Source organism: Sycon ciliatum, chromosome 6 (assembly GCF_964019385.1).
Source record: "Sycon ciliatum chromosome 6, ocSycCili1.1, whole genome shotgun sequence".
Lineage (NCBI taxonomy): Eukaryota > Metazoa > Porifera > Calcarea > Leucosolenida > Sycettidae > Sycon > Sycon ciliatum.
This window is the reverse complement of record NC_088648.1, coordinates 20,906,666-20,922,892: the sequence shown is the minus strand read 5'-3', so window position 1 is coordinate 20,922,892 and position 16,227 is coordinate 20,906,666. Positions and strand designations below refer to the sequence as shown.

General features: G+C 48.2%; 1 protein-coding gene across 1 annotated transcript; it reads right to left on the bottom strand.

The window, feature by feature from the left end:
* Positions 1-1,926: 1,926 nt before the first annotated feature.
* Positions 1,927-15,951, bottom strand: LOC135819627 (uncharacterized). Its single transcript, XM_065332870.1, has 6 exons — positions 15,467-15,951; positions 13,049-13,348; positions 11,572-11,799; positions 8,943-9,128; positions 5,720-5,917; positions 1,927-3,834 (listed from the first exon to the last, which is right to left on the bottom strand). Exons 1-6 carry the CDS (start codon positions 15,588-15,590, stop codon positions 2,756-2,758), a joined length of 2,115 nt encoding a protein of 704 aa, XP_065188942.1. The 5' UTR covers positions 15,591-15,951; the 3' UTR covers positions 1,927-2,755.
* Positions 15,952-16,227: the final 276 nt, after the last annotated feature.

Here is a 16,227-nt window from a genome sequence, read left to right as displayed (position 1 = left end):
CACGTGCGCTCCACGCAGCGCTCTGTACGCACTGAGGGCGCCGGCCTCGCGCACGTGTCAATCGACCGGATTTCCATGTCCACGACAGTAGGATGGCGTGTGACTGCGCCTGCTTGGCCATGGCCGGTGTGTGTGTGCTCGGCTGTGCCTCCGGGTCATCATCTCTAGCTAGACTTGAATGATGCAACCGGGCGCATGTTGACTTACTCACGAACTCCTGCATGCGCTGTGTGTTCAGAGCGTTAGGCTGGCGTGAGGGAATACTAGGGAGCATCAGCAACCGTGAAACATCAACGGGAACAAGCTCTTTGGGGCACCTTCAAGTTCTTGACGCGTCGACGAGACCATCATCATTACCTCATGTAGTTCCGATGCTAGCTCATGCAGCCAATGTGTGCATGCTTAGTTGTCACCCGTGCCTGCGGGCACGTGGTCGGTGTGAAGGGTGTGTACCTACAGGCTGGTGGTCAGTGTGTGCTCGGCTACTGTTGTGGACATGGAAATTCAGTCGATTGACCGGGGCCGGCGCCCTCACTGAGCCTCAGTGCGTACAGAACGCTGCATGTGATGTCGATCCGATGCGACCAGCGCGCTGCAGCGCATATTGAAATGATAAAAAAATTATGAATGTGTGCACGGTGTACGTACTCACGGCTGCATGGCCAGCGCCTTGGGGCCGCTAGACGTGCGACCGGATTTCCGTGTCCACGACAATAGCATCGGAACTGCATGTAATGACAATAGCATCGGAACTGCATGTAATGACAATAGCATCGGAACTGCATGTAATGACAATAGCATCGGAACTGGATGTAATGACAATAGCATCGGAACTGCATGTATTGACAATAGCATCGGAACTGCATGTAATGACAATAGCATCGGAACTGCATGTAATGATGATGGTTTGGTCAACACATGTAGTGCCCCAAAGAGCTTGTTCCCGTTGATGTTTCACGGTTGCTGATACGGTTGCTAGTAATCCCTCACCCCAGCAAAACCTTGTGAACACACGGCGCGCATAGGAGTTCGCGAGTCAGCCAGTACGCGATCGGGTTCATAATTCAAGTTTGATTACTCCACAAGATGGTAACCGAACCGAACTCGTGCACAGCATAGCATGCACACGGTTACTTTTTGATCTCTAAAGTGGGCAGAACCCTGTGATGCAAGCACAGACGCACAGCTTGCTCGCTGGTACATTGTACTCGTACCCAGGATCCAGAGTTTACAATTTCACTCCTGGGAAATTAATAGTTTGCTGATGTATAGTTGTAATAATAACGTATGATGTCACCGTGAGGAATTTAAAAATACGGCAAAGAGCAAATCCGCCAAAAATGAAAATAGTTTGGAGAGCTATCAAGAAACGACAGCGTTGTTCGTTGCCCGTACAAGTACAAGCAGCCCATACAAATTATAAAAAAACCAGGCACCTATCAAAAGATTTCAAAAACATCAGGCTCAGCAAAACTCTGATGCAGATATGTAGGCAGGAGCTTAGCGGCTATAAGCATTCAAGATGAAATTGTGGTCAGGTAATGTGATCAGGCGGTAAACAATATTGCATTGCCGATTCCTGCATGGCCATTGTGCGGTCTCAGTTGTCGGAATTTGAAGAAAAAAGGAACAGGATAACGCTTCCAGCATCTTTCAAAGTAAAAAAAGCAGTTTAGGTACTGAGGAAACTTCTAAAAAGCTGGATTCCACAGTTGGCCCAAATCTGTGTTGAAGTGTGGGCACCTACTCTACTGTACTGTAGGCCTTATCTCAAAAAGTGTTTTGCAAGTAAAATGAATCGGCAGGATGCCATAAATGTGCTCAAGCCACGCAGGGCGAGCTGTATTGAAAACACGCGCACAGACGCGCACATACACACACACACACACACAGACACACACCCACAAGCAGAGGGACGTTCTAAGAAGAAAGAAAGCTATAGTTCGGCAGGCTGACAGAAGGTGTAACAACGCGCGGCTAATGTTGTTAAAAAGGTTACTAGTATAGGTTAGAAAACAGGACGGCACATTCTGGAGTGCTCCCGGCTGCGCACTGTGGTGTGCGATCACGACCAACAGCATGTTGCTATAAAAATGATATTTTCTTTGCTTACATGCGGCGAAACATAGGGCAGCTACGGTTGTGCTCAGTCTCGGACACGCGCACGCTCACACACGCACACATGCGTACACACACACACACACACACACACACACACACACACACACACACACACACACACACACACACACACCGAGTCTTGCACACAGCGTACATGCCGAAACATACGGAGACACTGACAACGGCAATACCAGCAGCCGTGGACAACGCAACACACGGACATGCTTCCTGGGAGAAACAGTCCAGACGTACCTCGGCACACAGAGGTGCAGAGTATGAGCAGGTTGAGCCAGATGCCCACGAGTGCCAGAACAGCAGCACGCTCAGGTCAACAACAACGACAGTACTATCAGAGTCCGTACAAGCCGTACAAGCTACACTTCAACGGCATTATGATCAGAGTTTGTTCAAGCCGTGCAAGCCGGACCTGTTTGCGCTAAGTTCCAATACACACACACACACACACACACACACACACACACACACACACACACACACACACACACACACACACACACACACACACACACACACACACATGCACACGCACGCACGCACACACACACACACTGCTGGTCCTGCTTATGCTGTGGCAGTTGCTATTGGAATAGTGAGCGGATCACAATGGCGATCATCATGTGTCTTTGCACAGTACAGAGCTGGACTGAAAGCTCTCTCCGCCGCCATAGAAGTCGTACACGGACTGGTCGCCGGAGCTGGTCGACGTGGTGCGGGACGCCCGCGAGTGCTGCGAGGCGTTGGTGTTGCGCCTGGGGCCACCTGTCGGCGGTGCCACCTGTGTTGAAGGCGGCGTCACGCACTCCATGTTGGTCATGGACGGATTGGGACTGAGGAGGTTGCTGATCGAGTAGACGTCGTACGTCTGGTCGGTGTCCTCGCTGGTGTTCGCGCTGCTCACCGGCTCCTGCGGGAGGTTATTGGTGATGTTGCGGCGCGGGTACATGTGCGCCATGTTAGGGTTGGACTTGGCACGCCGGTGTTTGCTGGTGAAGAACGGGTCGGGTTCGGCGCCGGCACTTGTAGTGCTGCAGAGGTGGGCGTGATCGACGGGACCGGATCGACGGCGCATGCTCGACGGAATATCCGCCTTTGCAGCCTCCTGCTGCTGTTGAGCGTAGGGAACGCCAAACGAGTGCGTCTGGATGCGCTCGTTCAGCTGCGGCTGCTGCTGCGGCTCCTGCTGCTGCTGCAGCAGAGGAGAAACGCTGCCTCCGGGCTCGTGAAACGCCGGCCCCACACTGGCCGGCGAGGGCGTTAACATCGTCTCGGACATGACGCTGGGACGTGCGGCGCCGTTGGAGATTATCGAAGCGTTGCCGATGGACGGCCGGCCGGCCACGTTCGGCCGCCTCGTGGACTTTGACTGGAGAAGTGAGGTATTGGAGCCGCGGGGTTCCCGCATGCTGGAGTCCCCATTGGGCCGCCACATTCCGCTACCCCCGGACGGCGTGGGTGGAGGCGTTGCCTTGGTCGACGTCAGGCGGCTGCTCTCGCCAGTGGCGTTGGTGTCGTGAACGGAGCCGGTGTCGTGGAACGGCTTGCGCAGGTCGAACTCTCCGCGCCGCTTCTTCCACACCAGCACCATGCCGGTAGTGACAACGAAGCAGAGCAGGACCAGGATGATGATGATGATCACCGCCACAAGGCTAGTTTCATTCTTCAGCCATTCCACCAAGTCGAAGCTTGAGACCACTGCAGGAAGAACCATAAGGCCATCATTTTTTATATCTATGTTTCGCGTCAGTTCAACTTCCAGAACCATATGCGAGAGGTGGAAAAAATAAAAAGTTGCAAAATAATAAAAAGGCTCATCAGAGGTGTATGCACTGTACATAGCACAATAGCTCGTGCATGGTGTACATTCGAGAGAAAAATCGTACATCGAAGCACAACATCTGGGTTATCAGCATGAGTAAATATTCACTTTGGACAGAGGAGGCAACCGTTGGTGCCCATGCTTCGCTGGATTATTGTACTGAGACTTCAGCAGCGGTGCAAAGAGCTCCGGAACGACGCATCCTCTCAGCTTGAGGCGATCAATGCGGTCTGGTGTAAGCTCATAGAATATTGCTCCCAGATGCCGAACAAACGATTTACGAACGCTGGCCTAAAGGCCATTTCTGAATCCCAGCTTCGCCGTATCGCAACCAGTCCACACTGATGACTCGCACGATCGTACACTCACTGTGCATGTTCGATTTTTTTTATTTTTTTCCGAAAAAAGTCAAAACGTATGCGTGCGGACGACGCGAAACATAGCTATAAAAATGATGGCCTAAGAAGAAGAAGAATTTTCTCCTGGAATGAGTTGACAAGTTGGTAAGGTGAGGGGTAATAGGGACGTTTAGCAATGCGAAAATTCGAACTTTTGGTGGTGGCGATATTTCGCGAAAATCTATTTCGAAAAAGAAAACTTGTGAGGTTTAGCAATGCGAAACGACTTTTCTCGAAGCTATTTGAATCTTATAGTACCGTACCGTATATGCAGCTCAGTCTCAAGCAGGCGGCTGTAAACTTACTACTCCCTGTAGTGAAATGCGTACCGAGAAAAGAGAAAGTTACTTTCGCAAATCACTGCAACTTTGCGTCCAAGTTTTCGAAGTTTCGACCTTTGTTTCTGTACTCATTCCCAGACTCGAATTTTCTTTTGAACTTTCGCGTTGCTAAATGTCCTTAATTTATAACGTTAGTGGCGTATGTAATGGTGTCTATCTGGCAGTTGTAAGGGTTGGGTATTTCATGCTTCTTCATGCTTAGGGCCAATTTCCACTGCGGTACCGTAAGCGCCGTGCCGACGATCTGCTTGGATCACGTGCACCCCACGGTACGAGCTTGAAGCTGAGAGTGATTTACACCTGCGCGCAGTCAATCCGTGCATTCCGTCGGCAGGCCGGATCACCATTGTTATCAATTTCTGACTTTGGTCTGGAGGGAATGTAGCAGGGGAGATGACTAAAGAAAGCTAAAAAATCAACCAATCGAAAAGCCAAAAGCCAAGAAAAAACTTCGTACCACAAGTATCAATGAAATTTTTTTGACTTCAGGGAGTATCAGGGAGTAGTAAGATGCCTACTACTCAGTGCATTCGACCTCACGGCACGCTGTTTTTCCAAAGCCAGATTAAAACCACGCCCAACATACGCACACGCACACGCACGCACGCACACACTCCGACTCAGACATGCCCATCGCGGAAGCGACGATAGCGAACAGCTATGTAAGACATAGCAACTTGTGCTGGGATTGCACCATTCAACAGCTTGCAAGGCTGAAGAATTGACTGCCACTATTCAGCCTGGTCTACACCACACAGCTATGAAGTGACTTTTTCTGGCCAGTGAATCCCTACTTTTTGGTTTTGTTCATTTTTTAAATTTTTTCATGCCGGAGTGTGTGCGCGGGAAAGAAAAATGAAAAAGACCACACCCACACCCACACAGAGACACACCCACACACAGACACAGAGACACACCCACACACAGACACAGAGACACACCCACACACAGACACAGAGAGAGACACACACACACACACACACACATACAGAACCTGACAAATCACTGACAGGCCAGCTTACCTTTTTCCATGCATTGAGGATAAGGCAGCTGCCAAACCCCCCTCTGGTCACAGTGTAGAGTGGAATTGCCCGACAAGGTGAATTCACTTTCACAGAACACCGACCAGCGTGTGTTGGCTGCAATGGGTCCGTTGATGTTGCCCTGGACATAACCATTGCGGATGGCTGGAATGCTGGGACATTGCACCGGAGACGGAACTAGTATGGAGCAAGCAAGTGCATGCAGGCAGGCACACACACACACACACACACACACACACACACACACACACACACACACACACACACACACACACACACACACACACACACGCATAATACCGTACTATTCCTTAATTAACCTACATGTTGGTATTTTAAGGCACCATTGCCTCGTGCAGAGACTTCCAGTTATACAGTATACATGCGTACCTGTTGTTGTCACTCTTCGTTCACAGGCTGATTGAGCTACAGTCAATTCATCGGAAACTGGCCCGCTGGCTTTTGAAAGTCGGATTTGGGCCGAATTGAGGATCAAAAACCCACTTTTAATCTCACAAATCTGGGTTTCGGATCTGCTTCTCCATACAGTTTGCCATGGCATACCTGTCCTAATTTTGTAAAACCTGGCTGAATTTCTATTTCCCTCTTCTTGGACTTTTCTGGCCTCAAATGTGGCAAGGAGTAATTGCACGGGTCACACAGTGCAGGATGTACTGTTGTTTTCACGATATCTACGACTTTGTGAGAGAGACACCAAAAAGTTAGGGTGCCAGTTTCCAATGAATGGGCTGTAGGTTTCCTTTGTTTCCCCTTGTTTCCAGTCTTTGACTATAAACAGGTAACTCCGTGACCCACATAGGGGTTCAGCATGGACGTAGAGGAAAACACGTCAGTGTTATGGCAGTACGGGGCCGGGGAACTGTGCGATGCGGACAACAGGATCACGTTGATGTCTCCCAAGCCTCTGCTGTGATCAAAAGACTCGAAGACTATGATATAATGACCGGAGAACATGAAGTGAAAGAGGCCGGATTTTCATTTGTACCAAGCTCTGCACGCCGTGTATTGAGCACCGCGACTGGTAGTCAAGGTTCTTGTGCGAAGTGAAAGATTTGGTGGACGCTTTCCAAAAGAATGGGAAGGAGCTCAACCGTAAAAGTACTCTAGCAATCAACATACAGTAGACTCATACGCCCAAGAACGTCCAGGCTGGAAATCTCAGAACGCCCAAGCCTGGATTTAAGAACGAACTCCAAGATTTTTAACCCTTTATTACCGGATTACTTGCACAGCATGCACCAGAATTACGAATTTCAGCACAATTTCCAACTTCACCAGGTCATAACTTTGGTCTCCTTCACTTAATTTTCACAATCTAGGGCTCGTTGGAAAGCTCTTGGCGAGAGCAACGCCAGGGTACCAAGCTCCATTATCCAGTCGCCACAAATCAGGCGCGGTAACACAGCAAAGTCGTCTCCAAGCCTGATATGCAAGCAAATTCGTCCCATCAACGCCATTCCACTCTCCTTCATCGCAGAACGCTCAAATTTGTTCAAGACGATTCAAACTTCAGCCGACTACGTCATTATCATGTGCTTAGTCGCTCAAAGAGCACACGAAAAGGGATTTTCCCCAAAAACGGCGAAGTGATCGATCAAAAATTTGAATTTGCCGAGATGAGAATACGGCGCGCGATATCTCAGGCGTCCGACATCGTAACTCTTCGGCGATTGTTGCATTGGATAGCTTGGAGTTTCTGCTACCAAATAGACCTTTCGATTGTTGAATTCGCACAAGAAATGATGGAGTTACGAAGATATTACTGGCCTACAGACTTTCGATCATATATGATCGAAAGTCTGCAGGCCGGTAATAAAGGGTTAAGAACGCAAATTTTTTTGGTATTTCATGTTTCCGAGTACATGAAAAACAAGTCTGCAACCACAAAGTCTTGTCGGGTCCTCGCAAAAACATCACCCAGTGCAGCACTACATACTGCACGTGCATGTAAATTGTACAACCGGTACATGATGTAGAGCAAAGTGCATTGTATATGAGCGTCACGGGTCATGTTGGACGCGTAAGAACGCGAAATAAGAACGTAGCCTGGGGCGTTGAAAAATAAGAACTTTGCTAGGCTGGCCCTCTGAAACCGCATTCTTGGGCGCACGAGTCTGTCTACTGTAGGTGAGAAGGCAGTCTTGCCTGTTCATATGGTGAAGTAAAATAAAGAAACAACAACAACAACAACAACAACAACAACAACAACAACAACAACAACAACAACAACAACAACAACAACAACAACATAGAAATCTAGCAGCCTGATATCTTACAATGAAAGACACAGTGAAACCATTCTCTGAGAGGTGCTACGTTAGCTTTCCTTCAATTTACGGAATCCTTAAAAATGGACCACAACAGCGCACGCTCCAAAGCATGCACCGTGCTGCTCAATGAAATCTGGTCGCGTGAGTCAAGTCTGCGCCTTGCACCGTTTCCCAGCCCAGCGTTAGCGGGGCTAGGGCCGGCTGCGCAACGCCGGGCGCGTACTTGAGCGAGGGGACCGAATTCCATTGAGCAGTCCTGCAGCTTAGCTTTTGTAGGAAAGAAAAGGAGCAAGGAACTACAAGTTACGCTATAATGCTATGAAGTGAAGTGAAAGGATCAATAAGCTACTAGTTATGACTGACAGTCCACCAAGGTAACCAAGGTAACGAGTTATTATACAATCAGATAGTGTGACAACAGAGAGGTTCCGGAGTACGATTGTTCGTGTCAACATCCGTAGAAGATTTCTTATACGTCGTTTTCGAGCAGTGAAATGTTCCGGAGTACGGAATTTATGTGTTTGCTGTCATTGCCTAGGTTACGATTGCAAACACGTCATATTCCTGTGCTATGACTTTTTATTTTGAAAATTTGTACCGGAATCAAAACTTCCCGCGGAAAATCGATGTTTCTCGTACCACATTGGTACGCGAAAAATCTTTCTGCACTCCATGACGCAAAATCTCCATACGAACCATGGTTCGTGTGAAAGCCAGTCCACACGGATTCTCCTTGCCGAAAAATCGTATGAAGAACACGTGGAAAAATCCGTAGCGCTCATATGGATTTTGGCACGGAAAATCGTACCCCGGAACCTCTCTAGCAAGGCACAAACATAACGTACACAACTTATTGGTCCTTTCTCTTTACTTGTTAATACTATTGGCTCAACATCCGAGTCTATTCTTACCTTTTGTGCACGTCGTGAGTGGTGTAGGCCAGGTGCCCTGGCCGGAGCAGGTGAGAGTGCGGGCGCCACTCCGCGCAAACCCCGGCGAGCAGACGACAATGGCCGTGTAGCCCGGTGTGGCAGAGCCGGGCAAGGCGAGTACGGTGGCGTTCGGGATCACCAACGGCAACGGGCAACGGAGAAGGCCTGATCATGATGATAATGACAGTATCCAGAGGGAAAGGAGACGGTAGAAAAAAAAACATTTATTATTATTTATCCCTCACGTGTTTGTGACTATTGTAGTTTTCTATCACCAATAAAACAATGGTCATCGCATAGTTTGTCCTCTTACAAGTAGTTGAGATATTGAAATGATATCTACGAAACGCTTATTTACGAAAAAAAAAAGTGTTTACAATGAGAAGCGCAGGTAGCCAGGGACAGGGACCCACCCATGCCCCTAACAGCTCTCAATCTCGTCCTTCAAAGGCAGTACAGTCATCCCTCTGTCACCCGGCACATTACGAACCAGCACACTCTACGAACCAGCATCATTCCACACATTAAAGAGGTTTTGCATTCCGAATTTCGGAATTATTTTCGGAATGTGGCGGCCCGAGTCGAAAAAGTACTGTAAAAGCCATTATTCTAACGAGGCGCATATATAACAATTTCCCAAAATTGACTGGTTTACGTGTACCAAAGGTAACGATTCTCACTTATTCTCAACGCTCAATAGGACAGTATATGTATCGATTTCTGTATAACGATTTCTATTTTAACGACAGATTTCTCTTCGTTAACTCGTTAGAGTTAGCACTTCGTTATAATTATATTATGGCTTTTACAGTAGTCGAACTTTCGGAAGCGTGGTGGTGAAAGTGCTTGGTTTTCCGAAAATACATTTTCGGCTCTTTCCTGTTTGGGAGGGCATATCTGAATATTTTTCATTTAGGGGTCGGGTCGCACAGTGAAATCAAACACATTTTCCAGACCTTTTCCAGACTTTTTCCAGACTATTTTTTCAAAGTTCCAGACCACACGAAGTAGCAAATTCAATTGAAAACAGCAAAATAACGTCAATCGGCCCTCACTGCCTCAGTACACCGTAACACCTAGCAGCAGAATTAAAAATTGAAATAACGCATGCCATGAGGACTCGTGCCTCAGACATATTCACGACACAGCAAAGCATTTAAAAAGATAGGCCCCATTAGGAAGTCAACTGATTAATTTTCGAAATCAAGAAACAGACGGCAAAACACTAAGCCTGAAGATTCCACAAATTGTGACAATGTAAAATAAACAAACAGTCAACTCAAACACACCAAAGGCTGACACGACAGAGCACGAACGAAATGACCAAGGATTTTATGTATTTTTGTTTTCTGCTGTTCTCGCTGATCATATTAATGAAAAATTTCCACGTGTGTAGTTTTGATTTTTGCTGCTGTCGTTGATCTCGCCATGTTGACTAGATCTTCTCACATTTAACTCCATCTTCCTCTGCCATGGAGCCTACTGATAGTACAGGACTGTTCAGCTGTTGGATCACTCGATCCATCACTCAGTCCGTCCTCGTCTTCGAACCGCACCCAAATTCGGTTTGACCTGCACATGGATTTGATCCTGTTCAGGCAACTCCTATTTGTGCCCAACCTCTTTGTCCGCGGCTCTGTGGGATTCGAGGAGAATGCAAAACTTCTAGCCTCGTCTGAGCCAAAGTTTGCTGGCACATGTACATGCATCAGTAGGAAGTCCGTCAGAGACCACACGCTGCTGCTGTTGGACCAGCACGTCTCAAAACCGAATCTGCAAGATTCGGACGCAACACGTTTTCGGTTTTGGCGCCTACTAGTACTACGCTCTCCATTTTGTTTTTCATGGCAACCCTTGGAAACGAAGTCGAATCAGATTTTCGGAATGCAAAACACTGAAAATGACGTTTTCGGCTCGTCCCTTTTTCGGAAAAGCACAGCCGAAAAACATTCCGAAGTTCGGAATGCAAAACTTCTCTACTTTCCAGTAACCAAAATGTCCTCTTCATGCACAGTGCAGCAGTAGATCAGATTCCAGCGCCCTCCCTAATCCAGAAGACTTTCCGTAGATGGTGCTTACAATGGGACCACCGTGCAATCTTCGAGATGAAATACGGGCAAATATCAGTACAGTTATGGTACGCGACACTCAGCCCAAAGTGCATCTGTTGGCGCTCTGAACTTGCACTGCCCTCGACGCCCTGGAAGCGGCACAATTACTGCGACAGTACGTCCACATGTACCAGCGATGCAATGGGAACAGGTCCAGGGCACCGCCAGCTGTGCAGCTGGCTTAGTCCCACGCGAACTGTGCGTCGAGATGTACAGTGAGTTCAGGAAAAGATGAGTATCTTGCCTTTGGCAGTAAATAGGTCAACGGTTGACCATTTTTTTTCCGAATTGCTATTGCCATGCAGTGCGGAATGCGCTTCCAATTATGTTTTCCATGTTTGTTTCTCCAAACCAAACCATGGACCATATCGAAGCTAACTCGGCCGGGTTTAGCATCGACCATCGTGCAATCAGGCTGGTCCAAAACTCATTTCCGGCTGAATTAGAACAGGTTTTTGTGGATATACTGTAGGCGCGTATCAGCCATCGCTACTCACGAACACAGGCGGGGGGTTCTGGTGCCGGATGCCAGGCAAAGACAGTCGATGGATTCTCCCCAGAGCTCATGTTGATACATTGATACTGAGTGTTCTGCGTGCTTGCGAATGTAAAGTCAGGAAGACAGCGTGACAGAGCATAGCTGCGAAGCTCGCGTCCTGTCGGATATTCGACAAAGCTGTTTCTCGGAGCATCTATCAGCGGACAAGTTCTCTGACTGCCGTCATCTGTGGGCACGCAGAGATGCGGACAAACACACACAAACACATACACACGCATCCGCATATGCGCATACACACACCATAATTATGGAGTCACACACCTCACCTCAGACCTCAGACATGCCCATCGCGGAAGCGATGATAGCGAACAGCTATGTTAGACATAGCAACTTGTGCTGGGATTACACCATTCCACATCTTGCAAGGCTGATGAATTGACCGCCACTATTTTTAGCCTGGTATCCAACACACAGCTGTTTGAAGTGACTTTTTCTGGCCAGTGAATCCCGATTTTTCATTTTTCCATTTTTTTCTACACACACACACCACACCACATACTCCGGCATACACTGGCTGTTGGTAACCACCCAGGAGAATGAAAGGAAAGTCAGGAAGAGTCCGAGAAAGAGAAGAAAGACGTGTGCGACCATAATCGTCGGGAATTGTACCCGCAACCTCTCGATTGGAAATCGACTGCACATACCACTGCACCATATGGGACACACTCACACACTCTCACACACACACACACACACACACACACACACACACACACACACACACACACACACACACACACACACACACACACACACACACACACACACACACACACACACACACACACACACACACACACACACACACACACACACACACACACACACACACACACACACACACACACACACACACACACACACACACACACACACACACACACACACACACACACACACACACACACACACACACACACACACACACACACACACACACACACACACACACACACACACACACACACACACACACACACACACACACACACAAAGATTCCCATTCCCTTTGAAGTGGGAGCAGCAGCATCTACACTCGGACGTCTCTTATCTGGGCACTGCCCGTATCTCAGGATAACTCATCTACCATGTATGATATCATTTTTGAAGAAGTTTATTTGCACGTATTGCACATGTTGAGGATACAAAGGGAACCCATTGATAAAAATGTGTGGATTACATAGGTTGGCAGTGAAACATAAGCATTTCCACACACACGGAAAAAGTTCAAAACCCCCAAATTCGAAGCATTTGTGCTATAGGCCCTCAAGCTGAAGGTGCCCGGTAGAGAGACGTGCCCGTATCTGAGGCGTCCGGATAAGAGGCGTTTGAGTGTACTGGACATGGCACAACACTCGACGTACATCACGCTGGTTACTAAGGTTACCATGAGAGCAAAGAAACGGCACCCCTACCTGTGGCTGTTTCCCAGCAGACAAACTTGAGCTTGGCCGGACACGGCTGACCTAGCGGATTAGGATAGCAGTCAAACCCACTACTTTCGTTTTTTACCCATGTCTGACCCATACTCGGCGCGTATATGTGGTCCAGATAATTGCTCAAGCACTGCAGCTCCTCTGTGGTCATATTGCTGGCTGGAATGCTCTTGCCTGCGCTCATGCAGATATTGCTGGCCTCTTGGGCAAAAACGGAAGTAGGAAACACAATACTCAGCGCTGTTCTGGTACGGCCGTTGCCTCCGCAGTTCCAATGCGCTGTACAGGATGAAGAGGAGTGTTGTTTCAAGGCAAAGAAAGAGAGAGAGAGAAAGAGAGAGAGAGAGAGAGAGAGAGAGAGAGACAGAGACAGAGAGAGACAGAGAGTGAGAGAGAGAGAGAGAGAGAGAGAGAGATAGTGAGAGAGAGAGAGAGAGAGAAATAGAGAGAGAGAAATAGAGGGAGGGAGAGAGTAAATCAATGGGCATTGATCCTCTTTTTTTAAAACCATTTTCTATTACAAATACTTGACTGAAGTAACAAATTTCACAACTTGTGTGAGATCGAGTTGGACTGACTATTCTGCATCATATGAAACACCATCAATACTTCTTTGCCCAAATTCATCCGCTCCTAAAAATCATGCTAATTCAAGGGAATTTCTCAAACTCCGCCGCCATACGAGAAAAACTCCAGACTTCCGTTGGCCTTTTTAGGAGCTCTGGACTCATGTGACAGTGTGGGAGGGAATGAGTCTATTCACAGACATCACTGACAGCTAGACAAGAGAACACTGTGATATTCTCCACCTGCACTGCTCCCGTAGCTGAGATGTCACGTCAGACTGCAAGTAGTCCTCGTGCAATCTTCAACAACACGCTGGAGCTTCGGCTTTGAATGCTGGCCCGGCGGAACCCGGTCCGCTGTTGGTTCGGCCACGATCGGACCAACAGTTTTGCCACCGACGTGTGTTTACTGTTGAGGAGGTCTTGTGTACAGTGTGTCTACTACCCCTCCATATCATACACAAACTGTATGAAAGGGCAAGGGTACGGCCGGACCAATCCGAAACTGCTTCCGCCGGTCCTGGAATGTGACAAATGTCTTTTGCCTAATTCACTCCTAAAAACCCATAGCAATCAAGTGTGGGTGCAGCTCCTAACCACTGGGAACCCTGTGGATACGACCCACTACGAAGTCAAAGATTAAACATCTCACTTGAAGGGTGGTGGCGTTCCTACGGATGCGGAAAGCTCGGCCGCTAGCCGAGTCTGACGCGAACCGTGAATTTGTTTTGCTCATTTTTCTGCACCTATGCTATCCTTGTGACGGGCCACACGTTCCCGATCAGCTGTACATGACGCATGTCTCTGCTCAGTCGGCAGAATCTATCCTTCCGTTTCCAACAGTATCACGAGGACATTTCAGTAAAGCTGTGTCAGGTCGTGCATACTGGGTTCTATGACGTCGGAATCACTCTGCGGGTTGCACCGTGAGCAAGAACAACTACTGGCGAGCTCACACGACACTTTCACGTGCATGGTCACCATGCACACAAATATCAGGGAGTAAGTACTCCCTGGTGATATTCTCCGTGGAGAAATGAAAAATTCACGTGGATCGCGAACAAGTAATATTTTTGCTTCGTTGTGCAGAGGACGGCTCACAAGATGGATGACCGGCAGGTGGCATGCTGCAGCACTGGTGTTTTTGTTGTTTGTTGAGACTACTAAGTACATACTAGTATATCTCACGAGATGAAGGAGAGATCGACTCTGCTCCTCTCGTTCGTCGCGTTCGTCAGTGGCGTGCACAGTGATTTAATCTCGCTCACGCAACAGTCATGACAACATTCACTACTGAACCACGATGCTCGGCGGCAGGCGGTCCAAGTGTTTTAGACGTTGTTTGCTTCGGCGGATTCTACGTATTCCTGGACTACTCCACTACTCTGCGTCCTGTTCAACAATAAGCTGACTGGCACTCGAGCAGAAAAACAGTGAAACAGTCAAACAGTATGTGGTGTGCATCGTGCATCATGCATAAACGCTCAGTGATTATACTTTTATCTTTGATCACCCCCTCTCAAGGTCCCGCTCAAGCGCCTCTGTTTTTCTTGGTGCGATTATGGTTTTCGTGGCACGTGACCCAATCACCATGGTCACTTCCTTTGCGTGTCATTTTGCGCGTCGTGTGAGCACACACTTACTGGCCTGTCACGATTATGCCAATGGTATTGCTCCATAAAACTGCTATGTTTTTGGTTGAACATTGCACAGGTGACTCAGTGGATCAACGGAACTATAGAAACATGTAAATATTCGTGTGTGTGTGTCCAGCATGGCCAGCGTGTGTGAATTTTTACGCCGATATTGAACAAATATTTTCATTACTTACGAACGGGCTGAGGTTGCGTTTGTGCTCTGGTCTGCACACACGACAATGCCACAAGAAGGCAGACGAAAACGACTGGTGTTAGCCCACACAGGGCAACTTCCCGGCTGCGTCTTCCCAGCCCCATCCTCTACGGACCGGCAACAACTGACTGGTCTTCAATGCTGCTACAAAAGGCGTTCGCACTGCTCAAGTCAAGCCTTTGAATCTCTGCCTCAATTGCATGTCAGTGGAAATAGCAGATGGATAACTCCAAATGTCCACTCCAATCTCAGCCACCAGTTCACGTGCCACTCTTCACAGCAGACAAATAATTCTTCTACCAGTTCTCACCGAGTCAAGAATTTACACAACCGGAAGACGGATGACAACCTGGCTCGTCAGTTCTTTCAAACAAGAAACGCTGGTGAACTTTTAGTTTTCTACTAATTGATCTCTGCTAATTTTCCCTCTATGCAAACAACGACGTGGTGAGCTGCGTGCCGAAACCTTTCTTTTGGCACGAGGAAGGAGATCGATATGGCGTAGATAAAGTACAAGCCCCGTATACGCGCATACTCGCAGAGTCGTAGTCCTTGTTTGGGAGAACACGTCAAAATTTCACCCATTTGCGACGCATGAGCCCGGATGGAAAACTCAACCACGTGTGGCCAGGGCTGCATGCATGCATTATGCGCATAGGAGATGGATGTTCCATGATCGGTCAAAGGACCACATTTTGCTCGGGCTCGTCCCTAGGCTCAAGAGTACAAGCAAGAGTACAT